The 14,902-nt window shown below is 47.1% G+C and overlaps 9 protein-coding genes across 9 annotated transcripts, besides 9 other annotated features; all 9 read right to left on the reverse strand.

Moving 5' to 3' along the window:
• Positions 1-4,381: part of a sequence feature (heterozygous, non-Esmeraldo-like haplotype) that runs on past the window's edge.
• Positions 223-263: a sequence feature (A-rich).
• Tc00.1047053508231.170 (hypothetical protein, conserved) lies at positions 537-2,126 on the reverse strand (the record flags this gene model as incomplete). Its single annotated transcript, XM_813519.1, has 1 exon — positions 537-2,126. One exon carries the CDS (start codon positions 2,124-2,126, stop codon positions 537-539), a length of 1,590 nt encoding a protein of 529 aa, XP_818612.1.
• Positions 2,331-3,374, reverse strand: Tc00.1047053508231.174 (hypothetical protein, conserved; the record flags this gene model as incomplete). Its single annotated transcript, XM_813528.1, has 1 exon — positions 2,331-3,374. One exon carries the CDS (start codon positions 3,372-3,374, stop codon positions 2,331-2,333), a length of 1,044 nt encoding a protein of 347 aa, XP_818621.1.
• Positions 3,833-6,013, reverse strand: Tc00.1047053508231.180 (hypothetical protein, conserved; the record flags this gene model as incomplete). Its single annotated transcript, XM_813520.1, has 1 exon — positions 3,833-6,013. The coding sequence occupies one exon, from the start codon at positions 6,011-6,013 to the stop codon at positions 3,833-3,835; it is 2,181 nt and encodes a 726-aa protein (XP_818613.1).
• Positions 4,382-4,781: a sequence feature (areas merged during assembly that could not be assigned to a particular haplotype. This can correspond to areas where the two haplotypes were merged or to regions with more than two copies in the genome that were merged during assembly.).
• Positions 4,782-14,902: a sequence feature (heterozygous, non-Esmeraldo-like haplotype).
• Positions 6,780-6,800: a microsatellite.
• Positions 6,832-6,852: a sequence feature (AT_rich).
• Tc00.1047053508231.190 (ABC transporter, putative) lies at positions 7,273-9,270 on the reverse strand (the record flags this gene model as incomplete). Its single annotated transcript, XM_813521.1, has 1 exon — positions 7,273-9,270. The coding sequence occupies one exon, from the start codon at positions 9,268-9,270 to the stop codon at positions 7,273-7,275; it is 1,998 nt and encodes a 665-aa protein (XP_818614.1).
• Positions 9,431-9,456: a microsatellite.
• Positions 9,772-9,794: a microsatellite.
• Positions 9,797-10,579, reverse strand: Tc00.1047053508231.200 (40S ribosomal protein S8, putative; the record flags this gene model as incomplete). Its single annotated transcript, XM_813522.1, has 1 exon — positions 9,797-10,579. One exon carries the CDS (start codon positions 10,577-10,579, stop codon positions 9,797-9,799), a length of 783 nt encoding a protein of 260 aa, XP_818615.1.
• Tc00.1047053508231.204 (hypothetical protein, conserved) lies at positions 10,916-11,290 on the reverse strand (the record flags this gene model as incomplete). The annotated part of the gene is made up of 1 exon (XM_813529.1): positions 10,916-11,290. The coding sequence occupies one exon, from the start codon at positions 11,288-11,290 to the stop codon at positions 10,916-10,918; it is 375 nt and encodes a 124-aa protein (XP_818622.1).
• Positions 11,351-11,384: a microsatellite.
• On the reverse strand, positions 11,577-12,707 carry Tc00.1047053508231.210 (hypothetical protein, conserved; the record flags this gene model as incomplete). The annotated part of the gene is made up of 1 exon (XM_813523.1): positions 11,577-12,707. The coding sequence occupies one exon, from the start codon at positions 12,705-12,707 to the stop codon at positions 11,577-11,579; it is 1,131 nt and encodes a 376-aa protein (XP_818616.1).
• On the reverse strand, positions 13,181-13,756 carry Tc00.1047053508231.220 (hypothetical protein, conserved; the record flags this gene model as incomplete). Its single annotated transcript, XM_813524.1, has 1 exon — positions 13,181-13,756. One exon carries the CDS (start codon positions 13,754-13,756, stop codon positions 13,181-13,183), a length of 576 nt encoding a protein of 191 aa, XP_818617.1.
• Positions 14,238-14,902, reverse strand: Tc00.1047053508231.230 (protein transport protein Sec23A, putative; the record flags this gene model as incomplete). Its single annotated transcript, XM_813525.1, has 1 exon — positions 14,238-14,902. A coding segment is annotated over one exon (665 nt), but the record flags the coding sequence as incomplete, so codon positions are not given.

Genomic DNA, 14,902 nt, shown 5'->3' on the forward strand with positions numbered 1-14,902 from the left:
GTGCGGGGAGGCAAAAGTTCAGGGGATTAAAAAACACATCTTCCCTTTTCGTCCGCAAAGAAATCAAACACATGAGGTGACAGCATGACGGCACGCACACACACACGGGGGCGGGCCCTTTTGAAACATGACTAATAACGACAAAAAGGATAGTGGTGAAAAGGCAAAGGAAAGAAAAGTTGCCGTGAAATAAACGTGAAAACACATAGAATGGAAAACGAGAAAAACAAAACAACAACAACAACAAAAAAAAAAAAAAACAATGAAAAGGAGCAGATCCCCACAAGTAAATAAATAAACCGAATGATTATTAAAAGCTCTCCCATTCTTCGACTAACAAAATCTTCCGGAGAAAAGTAGTTCTGCATCGCCATTCTCTCATCCTGTTCCATCATCTAAGTTTTTATGCATGTTTGCGCCACACAAAAATAACGCATGCAAATGTAACTAATTATAATATATATGCCTTTTCACCTACAGATCGTTTCTCTTCTCTTTTTTTAAATTTATGCATCTGTTATTCATTCTATTCGTGTTTAGTATTTGGTATAACTAAGTTCCGGAGCCGCATCCCTACATTCCGTGCACACCGCCCCAAGATCGTCATTCCACCATATCGGCTTTCGTTCATTACACACGGCACATGGTTCAAACGCCTCAGTCTTCGGGGCTCTTTGCAGTCGAGGCGCAACATGGGTGTTGTACGCTTCCATGCGCAAGATGTCAATCAAATCCCCCTCCGCTCCAAGGTCAATTAACGGCGCACGCCGGAGAATAGCTTTCACATCGTGAGAATCGGCAACTTTGGCGTCAAGTCGCATGATTTCATACACTTCATTTGCGGCCGTCGCGGATTTAATGCGGAGGAGATCACTGCGAAAGTGCTCCACAATCGCAAGACAATATTTGATGAGAAACTTCACTCCGCCATCCATGAAAAGGTCCAGGAATACAAAGAGATCTTTAAAATCAAGGACGTGGATGCAAAGACCAGTAAGAACCTTTTGAAGGTATGTGTCAGGCCACAATTTCAGCTCCTCAAGATGCTTCGCCACATCAGGAAACTTTCGCTTCATAAAGCCCTCCACAACCCAGGCAGTGGTCGAAAAGCCAACAGCCTCGGCAGCCCAGTGCCCCGGAATATGAACATTTGCCACATACCGAAGTACCGCGGCAGTTTCCTCCTCACTTAGAACCAGCAAACAAAGCCCAGCTAGGTAACTCATGGCTTGTCCATATGCGTTAAATTCATTATGCATAGCAGTAAGAAAATTCACAAATTTATTGCGGTGTTCAGGATGGAAAAAGGTACGGTCCGCATCTTTGATAATTACACGAATAGTCTCTTCATCCTCATCATCAACCTCCAGGTATTGGACAGGTTTCACGAAGAATTCAGCCTTCTTCACCCATTTTTCCAGTCTCTTGCGCAGGACATCGCGGTTCTCCTCAAGGAATCCCTTGTCAAGATTCAACAACGGACACCGTCCCTCCACCTCCTCCCGCCAGAAAAGAGGCATGTCAAAAAGAGGTCCAGTGAAATGTGTGGCTTCGCAGTACTTTACCGTCCTTTCATTATTTGTTGTCTTTTTCTTCTCCTCCGTCGTCTTTTTCTGAGCAAAGCCGCCGAATGTGGTAGAAACAGGGGCGGCCTCAGAGGATGAAGGCGCAGGCTGGGCTCCAAAACCAAAATTCATCGGGCCGGGTGGCGGTGCAGCGCTCGTGGTGCTGGTAAAACTAAAAAAGGACCCAAACGGTTTCGGCGCCTTGTCGGCACTGCTGGCATTGAAATTCTGCGGCTTGGACTCCGTGGTTGACGGCCTCGTGTAGTAAACGGCCCAGACACCCTCGTCTTCCTTGCCAGATTGACTCTTGATTTCCCGCGCCCGCCTGTAGATGAGTTTCAGCTCGGCATTAATGACCTCCGCGTTCTTTTCCACCCTCCCCACTTCCTCGAAGTAATCCGTCGGCAATGAGGGATATGATTGAGCAAACGAGGCCAACGCCGGCGCATATCCACCGAAACGCTCAAAACATTCCTTCGCATGCCCCAATTTAAGGCCCGTCACGGCGATAAAGTCTTCCAGCGGTCGCGGCTGATCGGCCACAAAATCCACTTTGCTCATTCCCCTCCTTCCTTTTTTTCCTTCCGCCTCTCTCCGTGTATCCCTCGTCCGCGCCTTTAAAAAGTTCCCTGCAGGACCCAACAGGAAGAAAGAGCATAAAAAATAAATCGCGCATGGCATCAAAATCAACAACAACAAAATAGACATCACCAAAACCAACAAAAATAAAAAAAAAACATCAACCCCCCCCCCCAAAAAAAAAAACTATAAACTTGGACGATTCCCGGAAAAAGACACAGTCGGGTTCTCCTTGATGAGAAGACCCAAAAAAACAAAAAGCTCGTTCACGTTTACTACATTCACGCAAAGAATATTCATAATCGACTGCAAACGAGAGTGCAAGTTGGCATATTCGCCCGTTCGAACCGATTTTCCTTCCAAGAAAGGCACCTGGAGAAAATTTTCTACAAGGACGGCGGCACTCGAAAAAGCCACAACATCCATTGACCAATGAGAAGGCACTTTTACATTCAATAGAAAACGAAGCACCGAGGCGGTTTCCTCCTCAGTTAGAACCAGCATAAAAAGTCCAGACAGGAAACTCATGGACTGCTCATATATCTCAAGTTCATTGTACATGGCGGCAAGAAAGGCCACAAATTTATTGCGGTGGTCAGGATGGACAAAAGTTTTATTCGCATCGTTGATAATCAAACGGACCGTCTTCTCGTCCAGATCATGAGCGTCAACATACCGAACAGCACCCCGATGAAACACCGCCGTAGATACCCACTGTTCCAACTTTTCGCGCAAGGCAAATCTACTGCGCTCAAAAACCTCTTTGTCAAAATTAAAAAAAAACGATTCTCCCCCCATCTCCGCCTCCCAAAAAGTAGACATTTCAAAAAACGGTCCAGTGAAGTGAGAAGGCTCACGATATCGTACATTTCTCAAGCACTTTTGAGGCAAGGCGGCAAAACGAGATTCCTTGGATAATGTAGGATAGGTGTAGTACACAGCCCAAACCCTTTCCACATTTTCCCCCAGCTGATTCCTAATCCACCGTGCCCGCCTGTAGATGAGTTCCAACTCTTTGTTGATTCGAGACTTAGTTGCCCTCAGAACTTGACGTCGATCAAAGTAATTCTTTGGCAATGAGGGATATGATTGAGCAAACGAGGCCAACGCCGGCGCATATCCACCGAAACGCTCAAAACACTTCTTTGCATGCCAAAACTTAAGGCCCGTCACGGCGATAAAGTCTTCCAGCGGTCGCGGCTGATCGGCCACAAAATCCACTTTGCTCATTCCCCTGTATTCTCTACAGCGCCTGATACTACAATCCTCGGGGAGGTATGAAAAAGATCGACATGACATTTTGATACACATATATGCAGAGAATAAAGAGGAAATGGGGGGAGAAAAATGCATGTACTAACGCAAAATGACATTGGAATAAACCCCTTTCAACGACGCGCACAGCAACAACAAATACACACAAAGGGAAAATAGAAGGAAAGAGAAAGAGGGATAGGGGAACGCATTTCTACGAGGGTCTTCCCCTCTCCTCGTCTTCCCAGCTTTTCTTCGCCGATTTACATGCTAATTCATTCGGTAAACCCTTTTCTTTTTGTCTCGTTTACATGAGTCAACTATTGGCACGGAAGAAAATGGCTCCCACGCCGTCATACATGTCAGGGGGCAACACTGCACACATACATACACACTCACTGCAAGAAGAAACCAGACAACTTCTCGCAAAAGCTCTAACACATAATAAGGCGCTGAATCTCCTTGACTGGCAAACGACGCGCGGTCCAATCCTCCAGCCCTGGGAGATAATAAAATTTGTAGACAAGGCTCTCCACCTCGCTATCGGTCAGTGAAAAATTCATTCGATCTTTCAGGGTTCGCCTGAAATCCTCAACGCTGAGATGACCGTCGTAGGTGCTGTTTGAGGTTATCCTGAATGCCCGAATAAGAAGAATCCGACGGGCTTCGCTTTTCGAGATTAACTTCCGCAGAGCCTCATCCGCCTCCCTTGCTGCCGTTTTGCTCGCCTCAAGGTTTCGGAACGAGCGGAGAGGACCCTTTTCGATGCTTCTAAAAGTTTCATTCTTTGGAACAAAATCGGAAACAAACTGCAGCAGCAAAAGATTTTCCGTAAGTTCCGATAAATTGACAATTCCGTCATTGTCCTGATCCAGCCTTGCCATAACACGATCCAGTTCGGCTGCGTCCAGTCGAGTACCACACTCCAGAAAGAGTCCCTTCACATCTTCCTTGTCCAATCCATCCACCGTTGATTTAAAACGTCGGAAGACATCGGTCACACTTGAGAAGCGCTGAAGAATGACATTTCGCACACGATGAACGAGTTCCTGGGTGCGGAAATAGTCCTCATCCATGAGAGGCATTCCCATCGCAATGTATCGCTTGGTTCGCTCATCCATCTCGATGAGCTCATAAGTCACCCCCGCCAGTTTCACTCTGGCCCCCACACACAGTTTTCCAGGCTCATTTATCTCAGGGACAACGGCACGGGCAAAGCATTTTCCACCAACATGCCCGCTATTTGCCACAACAAGCTCAAAAAGCGACACTGTATCATCGGCGAGGTAGTAGCAAAAGACAAACATTCGACCTTCATCTTCTGGGCTTGGATTCACACGTCGAGCGGCAAAACGGAACACATCGTTTGTATAGCGAGTAAGTTTGAGGCGATCCTTATGACTGGAATGATCTTCAAATACCATTGTCGACGCGCCCTGGACACTCTTCATAATGGGCAATTGCGTTGCCGTTGGCGGCGGTGATTTCGGCTTGGGGGCAAGTATATCTGCTTCTGTTGGTGGTTTTGGGAAAGACGGCTGTGCAATACCTTTCGCCTCGTAGTAGGCCCGTGTGTAGTTGTCACAGTCAAAAATGTAGAATTCTCGTGAGAATAAATTGATCCTTGTTCCTGTCCGCAAATCTTCCTCGGAGATGTACACAACAGGGGCTCCGAGCGGATGATTGAGTGTTTCTGTATCTTGCAGCGGTGCCTTGGGATCTTTAGGAATAAGGGTGCGCCGAATGAAGACAGAGATAGGATCACGCCCATCGTTCCTCGCATGTTCCAGCATGACAGAAACAGTTTGGTCAGCAATGTAATACTGCAATCTAAAAAGTCGCTGCTCCCAGACCGCAAAAAAGCGTAGTACTTCCCGGTCGTGCTCGAAGAAGTTGCGGGCTTTACTGCGCTCCTCTGGCGAAAGAAGAGTGGCATGGGCTCCGGTGGCATTTGCCGCCGCAACTTCCATGTTGCGTCGCATCGTGGCATGCAGCTCATCCATGGGGACCTTTACAACCTTGACGCTGGCCTCGAACGCATCCTCCGGGTAGCCAAGGGGTTCAGGCTGAGGTACTTCCATCGCCGCGCAAAAGTCACGCGTGGCTGCATCACAATCAACAAGCGTGTACTCCACCCCTCTTACCTGAATGGTGGATCCGATGTAAAAAGAGAAAAAGTCCACACCATCGATTTTGCAACGGGAGACAATTGTGCCGCCAGGAAGACCACTGTTGGCGACAGCAGGGGTCTCCACCACGACAAGAGTTCCGTCACAGAGGTAGAAGTAAATCTTCACCTTCCGAACACGCATTCGCTCCACCATGCTCTCATCCACGCGCTCCATGTAGTACGCAAAGAAGCGAAGAACTTTATCGTCCATCGAGTTCCATGCCGGGAACCTGGCAAAAATCTTGGCGCGACTTAAACCACCGCACTCCCCTCCCTCGCCGTTATCACCGTCCCTCCGACGGATCGGACGAGCATCGAGCACGGCTCTGGTGCCGTCATGGATGCTGCAGTATTGCCGTCGGGAGTGGTTCGGCGGGTGGTGAAGCTCAGGGAAGCTGAACCCCGGCAGCTTCGGCAGGGCGTTGTACACCGTCTTCTCGTTCATTGGAATGCACACACACAATCTCCCTTTCTAACTACCCAAACCCAGTACGACAAGAGAACCCGAACAAAAGCCACAACAACAACAACAAGAAAAAAAGAGGGTAAAGATACAAAAAGAAATTACGTGAAAAGACAACAGGGGAAGAAAAGTCATGCCAATGCAAAATCGCTCATCTTCGTCAGCTCACATTTCCAACAGCAACAAAACCAAAAAAAAAAAAAAAAAGAAAACGCTTCCCCGTCATATTTAGTCACTTCTCAGAAACAAGCAAAAAAAAAAAAAGATTAAAAACACAACGATTTCCTTTGCCCGACGCATATACATCACGAGCGGCGAGTCCGCGGAAAAACCCCGGAGACTCGGGAGATTAATTCTTGGCCAACCAAGAACATTGGAGGTAACTGCGTGTTTTGGACACGACAACCACCTCGGTGATGCTCCCCAGTAAAGACAAAGAAAAACAATAGCTGGTGAGCAGAGCAATCCGGTGCCGAATTACCCTCTCGCTCCTTTCATTTTATTCCTGAAGGGTACAAAAAAAAAAAAAAAAGCAAGGGAAAAGAAGAGTCTGATCGAAGACTATTTTCCTTCTTCCCGCCTCTCCACAACACAGGTGCATGCAGAATTACATAAAATCACTCTCCCCCCCCACGTCCACACCCACACCCCGCAGTTCTGTACGCATCTCACGCGCCTGGCCGCTTGAGAGAGTTCCTGTACACATGGTGGGAAAAGGTAAAAAAGTGAGAAGAACGATTTCCACTATATAATAATAATAATAATAATAGAAAAAACACCTCATTGCTGCACATTCGCAGAAATAAATAAATATATATAAAGTGGAAATGAACAGAAATATGTCCTTGTTTTTGCTCTTTGCTTATTTCTTTTTCAACCTCCGAATGGTCTTCCCCTCCCCATAAATTACGCTCCGTTCCTCCTATTACGCATAGAAAAGAAAAAAAAAATGGTTGAAAAAAGACGACCGCCAACAATAATAATAATAAACCAATAAATAAGTGAGTTAAAGTACCGATATTTCCTCTTTCACATAAAACAAATATCAGTAGCAATTAGAAAGGCACATACATATGTGTACACACCTATTCTAAAACTTCTTCGTTTAAAAAAATTATTTACCATGCCTATTTACCCGAAGTCCACGTACCATCTAATTCCTGCCTACTGCGGAGAAAGACTGGAGAAAACGTGCAATAATAAAATGGGTTTCGCATCGGGTAGACGCAGTTTTGCTCCAACTAAAACTTTGTACGCGCGGCAGAGTACAAGGAAATAACGGCCCAACCGCGGAAAGCAATATATAAAAGGGCAAGAGTTAGCCACAAAACCCAGTTTTCATATTGCTTCTGCTGAAACCCAAGTTGGCGCAAGATATCCTCGCCGTTTTGGGGCTTATCTTTACAGAAGCCCGGTGGTTTGCCTCTACCATCACACCGAATGTGGTCGATATGCTTAAATTCATTGCGGGCAAGAAGAATATAGGCCTGACGAATAAAGGATGGCTTCTCCAACCAGTACCAATACGGATGCAGTCGATCTGTGTTCGCCAAAAGACCACCGACCATGGCAAGCGGTAGCAAAATCACAGGCGCGGTACCGGAAGCAACGACCAAACTTTTAAACGTGGCACCAATGGCAAACCCAAGACCCGAGGCCACTTCAGTAAGCAGCGCGATGACCGCAAAGTAGTAAAAAAAAGCTCCTGCCTGGCGGTAAAGACCCACCATCCAGTATAAAATACAGCACTCAAGAAAGGCAAAAAATACGCGCATTGGAAACTCCACCAGGGTTTTTGATAAAAAGAAAATAAAAGGGGAGTATGAGCCAACCATTTGCTCCCGCACGTACAAGGCCTTATCTTGCATAAAGGAGTTGACCATGATAAAAGTCTGCCCCATAGCCCGATTCATCGTTACCATGAAAAAAACTCCCTCGCGATCCTGCATACCAGCTAAATCATCTTTAACATTCAGAAATATGAGACCCACAATCACTGCAAAGAAGGCAGCCTGTATAAAATGTGAAAAAATGTATACATGATTCCGACTGAGATCCATGGAAAAACGACGAAAAAGCTCCTGGAATTGGATACACGAGGTGCTCCCAAACCTACCAAGGTAGCTTTCAATATTTTTCGCGGTGGGAGACTCGGAGGGATTGGGATTTAGCTCAACCGCGGTTGTATGTGGGGTTCTCACACCATGTTTTAGATAGCTCTTCCATTTTTTAACCAGTACCTTGGAAATTTCTGGATCTTGGAGCAACTTCATAAAGAAATCGCTTGGCGTATATCGTTCAGGACAAGGGAATCCGATGGACTCAAAGTATTCCACGGATTTTGCCATCGTGCCATGATAAGCACATCGACCCCCGGTGAGAAGCATGAGATCATCAAAGTACGTCAATGTCTCAGCAGTGGGCTGGTGAATGGTGTAAATCACCGTGCGGCCAGTTCGGGCAATGTTATTCAGAAGATGCACAATCTTCACAGATGTCACGGAGTCCAGACCAGAGGTGGGTTCATCCAGCAACAGAATTTTAGGATCGCAAATGAGCTCCACACCAATACTTGTGCGTTTGCGTTCACCACCCGAAAGACCAGAGACAAGGCCAGGGATACCAACAATGGTCTCGCGGCAGTGGACAAGGCGTAATTCCTCCAAAGTTTCCTCAACAAATTTATTCGTTTCACTTATGCTTGTGCCACGCCTCACGCGCAGCGAAAAGCGAAGGGAATCTTCGGGTGTTGCCCGTGGGGAGAGAATGTCGTCTTGCGCCACAAAACCAACCATCCTGCGGTAATGACGCTTGTACTCCAAGTCCCCCAGCTGGCGTTTCCCTGTCAGCTTGAGGGTACGCGAGGTTGTAAGTCGGTCAGAGATAGCATTGAGAAAAGTCGTCTTGCCCGCACCGCTGGATCCCATCACAGCAAGGCATCGTGATGGTAACGCTGTTCCTGTGAGGCCGCAAAGAATTTTCGTGCCGTTTGCCGAATATGACAAATTATGCCATGAGACGGGAATAGAAAAGCGTCCACTCACGGAGCTCTTATTTTGTTCCACAGCGTCGAACTGCGCGACGGAGCCCTTGATGGAGAATCCGGGGGCGATGATGCTATAGTCTTCGATTTGGGGTTCGTTACCCTTCTGCTTCGGCGCGATTTGGTCGTCAGACTCCAATGATGAGGCGGAGCTGGGAGTTACTGGCTCATTCACCTCCGCTCGGCAGCAAGACATTTTTTATTTTCCCCTATTTATGTTTTTTTTTCTTCAAAAAAAAATAATATGTAATTTTGGTTTTGTTTTGATTTCTTGTTTTCCTCCTTTTTTAATGAAATGGCACCACTTTCTACTTACTGCAACGCCCAAAGAGGCAGCCAGTGGCAAACACGAAGGTAAAATAAAAATAAAAATAAAAATAAATAAACATAACTGGGGCAGCAAGTGTACAAAGGAATAAGAGCAGGTGCGGCCACACAACAAAACTCCACATAGCGCAGGGTTTTTAGTTCATCGTCGTATTTGTGTGTTTCCTTTTGTTTTATGCTTCTTCACTTAAAAGTAATGGATGCTTTACTCGCCACTCGTCCACCGGCCCATAAACACTCACACGGGATAAAGCGCCGACACATCTACTTCAAAGGCAGTATCGTCTTTTCCGCTCCTCGCGTTTTTTTTTATCTTCGTTTCAATACGATTGCTAGAATAAACTAAAAGAGGGAAGAAAATACAAGCCTTTATATATATATATATATATGTATTATTACACCAGCAACACGGCATTGATGCAGCCGTCGTTCTCCGGGTTGTTAGTTACCTGCGCGTACTTTCCCCAGACCACCTTTCCTGACGGTGTAACCAGACCTAGATCCGAGACATTCACCTCAATCACTGTCCCCTTCGTGATAACACCAAGTCCAGTGTACATTTTACCCTGTGGATTCTTCTTGACACCAATGATAGGCAAGTGAAACGTAGCCTTCAGCTCCGGATGCGTCACATGAGCCTTTTTAAAACGGAGAGCCATGGGACGAATGAAGCGTTCGTGCTTTGGCATACGGCGCGTGAAGGTTTCGCCGACAAATGTTACTTTATTCACCATGCGCTTCCATGACTTCTTTCCGCGCTTGCCGGACGTAACGGCCTTCATCATTTCATCCTCGCTGACGGGTTTGACCTTTTCAATCGGCACCGCCCACTTCCCGGCCTTCTCCTTCCGCTTCTGTTTCAAAGAGTTGGAAAGCACCTTTGCACGGTCAGCCTCGCTGCGGTCCATGAGAAAGCTGGGCAGCGCGTTCTTGGGCCCCTTCTCCTTCACGCGCTCCTTTGTTTCCTTTTCCTCATGCTCACGTATCTTCTTGCGGATTTCCGCCTTTTCCGCGTAGCGCCGTTTAGAAGCTATCTTAGCCTTGATGCCTCGAACGGTGCGCAGATGCTTCGCTTGCGTGTGCGCCTTTCGGGCATCGCGTTTGCGGATGCGTTCGGCGTGATCTAGACGGCGACCGTAGCGCTTCTGCGCCAACTCAATGTACTCGTTTTGCGGCATCCCACTCCACCCACTTTTTTAATACAAAAAAGAAAAAAAAAAAACAGTTTATAACGCAAAAACAAAGGAACGCCACGTCTTCTCTGCCCACTTGCAACCATGTGGAATTGGGAGTGGGCAGAGAAAATATGAGGTAGAAAAATATAAAAAAACGCAGACGCAATACATATATATATAACAACAAGAAAACAAGCGCCAACGAAATCCACAATGGCGATTGCATTACATCCGCTCCTTTTTCATTTTCTCGTCCTTTTCCTCCTCCCCTCACCTTCGTCAAAATCCGCTCCAATTACGACGACAACAACAACAAAAACATCAAATCACCCCAGTGGATCACTGGGCCAACTCATCCTGCACACTGGGGAAAGCAACAGCATCGACAACCTCCGCCAAAAGAGCGTCAACTATATGCTGCTCGTGCTTCGACAGGCGTGCAAGGTCAAATGCAGGGTATGTGGCGCATGGTGGTTCCACCGCTGTTGGGATGGATGACACAGACGGCTGCGGGGAAGGATCCAAGGTCTCACCCTGCGTGTCAGTCGTCCACCGCACACGGCTGCTTTTCACTATGCGGAGTCGCTGCTCTACGCGCGACATGCCCTCAGATGCGGATTTTGTGACGGGAATCTCGCGCTGTGACATGTCGTAGCCACTATGAAGCGTCCCATTGCCCGATGATTGGTTGTGCCTCTCGGAGCGTGAGGACATTGTCCTCCAGGCACTTTCCCCATGTCGAGTCAAAAAAAAAAAAAAAAAAATGGGGAGTGGATAATAGCAATAATAATAGTAATAACAATAATAAACACAAACAAAAAGACACAAATTGAGAAGCGCGGCAAAGCCACTCTTTTTCCCCCCTCCCCCCGAAACACACACACACACAAAAATAATAGGTGAGTGTTAATGACGGGGACGCTCAGAATGGTTTCTCCTTTCCCTATATTTTTCATCTTCTCTGCCTCAATTTTTTCCCTCCCCATTATCTCCCTTTTTTCTATGAACTTTTCATTAGCGCCGCAACAGCGTCCGAGTCACGGTTGATGTAGCGTCTCCTTCCCCGCATCGATGGTTCCACCTGGGCTATTGCCTTCCCATAAAGTAACTCACGAACGGAACTGTGGTCGTGAAACGAACGCCTTCCAGTGTTCACAACGGGTCTTGCTGCTTCTTCCTCATAAGCACGCAGTGGTGGGAGTTCTCTTGGCAATTCCTCAATCACTTCAATCTCTGGTTCCTCTGGTGGATACTCATCTGAGCTCAAGGCGTCAAAAATAGACTCCTTGACACATGCCGCAGCATCGTTATCGGTGCTTCGTGATGAATCTTCGACGGGAAAGGAACTACGTGGAGGCAACTTACGTGGTGGCTCCTTTTCTATCTCCGAGAAGAGTCGATCGCGTGGTGCGGATGTGACAAAGGCGGGGCGCGGCTCTATAGGTCTTGATGCAGCAATCTGCCGACTGAGTTGTGCTGTGGAGGGGCGGGATAATACCGATGATGCCGTTGCAGGACGACCGATGTCCATCACCACCGACTCTGCCGCCTCACGCACCCTTGGCGGCCATTTGCGGGAGTCAATGGCGAAAATATCACGCCGAAAAGATGGATCGATTTCTAATACCGATTTCTCACGCTTAATCAATAGAGAGGCGACATCTAAAAACGTTATTTTAAACACCTTATGCCTGAAAAGGCCTTCTCCCACGTATGAGAAGAACTCACGAAGCGCCATGGATGCCGTACGTGCGGGAACCTCTGCAATGCTGACGACATCTGCCATGCTTATCTTCACGTACACCAGTCTGGGCGGTTCTTGTGGAACCTTATTAGAGTCTAAATTGTAACGAAGGGCAAAATTGCTGTCCATGCCAAAGTGAACCCGGCGCGCGTAGTAGCGTTCAACTCCGTCTGACACCACCGGGCGTGTTTCAAACCAAAAAGAACCAAAATTGGCAATACGCACATTGTGACCCTCAATGAGATGGCCACGCAGGACGGTAGAAAGCGCCGTCCACACACGCTCCAATTCGCTAAGAAGAAATATCTCCTTTGCAGTTTGTTCCTGAGAGCTGGTGCACTCAATCATGACGAGCTCATTGGTAATTGCTCCCTGTGCGCTCAGCATTGTCCCCTTACCGTTACCCCCCCCACCAACTAAATGTAATTGGGCCCATTAAAATACCAGTGGGCAAGATGTTGATGAGCACAAGAAAACAACAACAACAGAAAATGTGTAGAAGGAAAAGAATATAAAACAAACAAAAGATGCCATTCACAAACAATAGCATGTCAATCTCCATATTTTCATCAGCCGCATGAAAAAACACCCCACATTTCTCACAGTACATTTTTTTTTTTTCCTTCTTCCGGCAACAAAATACTGTTGCCCACTCAGGCTTACGGCTTTGGCAAAGAACGATAGCCAAGCGCGTCGAGAAACCGTTCCCGTATTTGCTTGCCTTTTTTCTTTTTTTTTCTCTCGTAAGGAGAAAGGAAGGCGCCGTGTTACACTTCAGCAGGATTGTGTGCAAATGGAAGGAGGGGGTGACCCCGGATTATTCCGTAACCCTCTTCGAGAGCACCTTTTAGTCCTCAAAATCACTGCTTTGACTCAAAAAAAATATCACTCAATTGTGGCGGAACAGTTGGTGACTCCACAACGTCTGGCCCTCCCGCTCCTTTCTTCTTTTCAGAGGGTCCTGTCGACGTTGAAGCAGAAAACACTAACTGACTGGCCACATCAAGCAAGTCGACGCTGATGAGCATCAGGGAACGCCCTGCATTGCTCAAGTAACAAATAAAGCCGGAATGTTCGAGCTCCACAAGATGCCGCACTACAAAGCCGTCCACTAGCGGCGCGTAATAAGCCACAGAAGATGCAAGGAAGCGATTGTACACCCTTGTCGCCCCGCAAAATCTCGGGTGAAGAAGGTACAGGGAGAAAATGACGCGGGCCGAAATATAGAGGGTTCGCATGGATAAGAGATACGAGAGAAAAAGTACATCTAGCAATTCTAGCAGCCACAAAAGAATCATGGCCAGCGTCAGGTTCGTGATGAGCGCTGCGTCCACCAATCGCCCCTCTCGTGCCGAGCGGCAGAGTTGGACGCCTGCCAACAGCGGCTGCACACACGCAACAACCCACAGGAGGAATTCTACCAAGGAACACAACATGACCAAACAGACTAAAGAACTGCTTTTAGTGTGTGCCAAATGAAATAAACAACCAACAACAGCAACAAGAACAGAAGAAAAGAAAAAAAAGGAAGTTCAAAACAAAATGCGTGAACACCACCAACAGCAAATCATCCTTGTCCCTCCTGCAAAAACTGCGCAAAATGGAGTTTACCACTCAATACAAAAAGATAGACGAAACGGCCTCCAATAAACCGGAGACGTGCGCCTCCCTCATCTCCGCCCTAGATACTTTCCGTACTTTTACTTTAACAAGTAAAAAAAGAAAATATTGAGCGCGCGCACACACACACACATAAAAAAAAAAAGAATGGGGAAAATACAGACAAAAAAAGAATGTGTGGGAGCATGAGAAAAAGGGAAGGGAAGAAACAAAGATCCACCGGCACCAAAGATGGTTACAGCTCCGCATCATTAAAGCAAAACCAGATGGGTGACGCACAATTCACCCCTTACCGTCTCACTGAGAGACCGCAAGCTTCTTCAAGTGTTCCATGAACACTCCAAGTGATGCATCGTCTGTGTACACCAGCTCCCCTTCGTTTGTTCCATATTTTTGGTCATTTTCTCCTCCATACGATCGGCTTGGATTTATTCTATTGTAAAGAATGCGTGCGTCCGGATCATCTTGACAAACGTAGATGAACCGAGGGGTGGGGTACCTGCCCGCCACAAGTATCTCTGCATCCGCTACAGGGACCTGCAAAAACTCCTTGAAATAGGCATACTCTTCTAGCTCAGCGTACCCCGCCCTTCGCCACGCCGCAATAGTTGAGCCAAGATGAACAAGAACCTCAAAAAAAGTATCAAGAAGAAGAATGTTATCGGGCTGAATAGCAGCACTGTCAAGAAGTACAGGCTGCGGCGGAGCATCCATGCGGTAGCTGTACAGTGTGGGCTGAATTTGAATAATAGAATCCTGGACGGATGACTTAAGAAGCATCAGACGTAGAGTGGCCGTTTCATCAGGGCTGCAGTTAAATACTTGCAGGTACGCCGATCTTCGCAGGTGATACATAAAGGCTGGAAAAAAAACAAATTGCGGTGGTAGCTTCAATGTCGAAGGATGATCCTTCACATAATCACCAAAGCGGCTGACGAGGCGCACCACCGTTCGATCTACCA

The sequence above is a fragment of the Trypanosoma cruzi genome, genomic scaffold (assembly GCF_000209065.1).
Source record: "Trypanosoma cruzi strain CL Brener 1047053516727 genomic scaffold, whole genome shotgun sequence".
NCBI classification, from domain to species: domain Eukaryota; phylum Euglenozoa; class Kinetoplastea; order Trypanosomatida; family Trypanosomatidae; genus Trypanosoma; species Trypanosoma cruzi.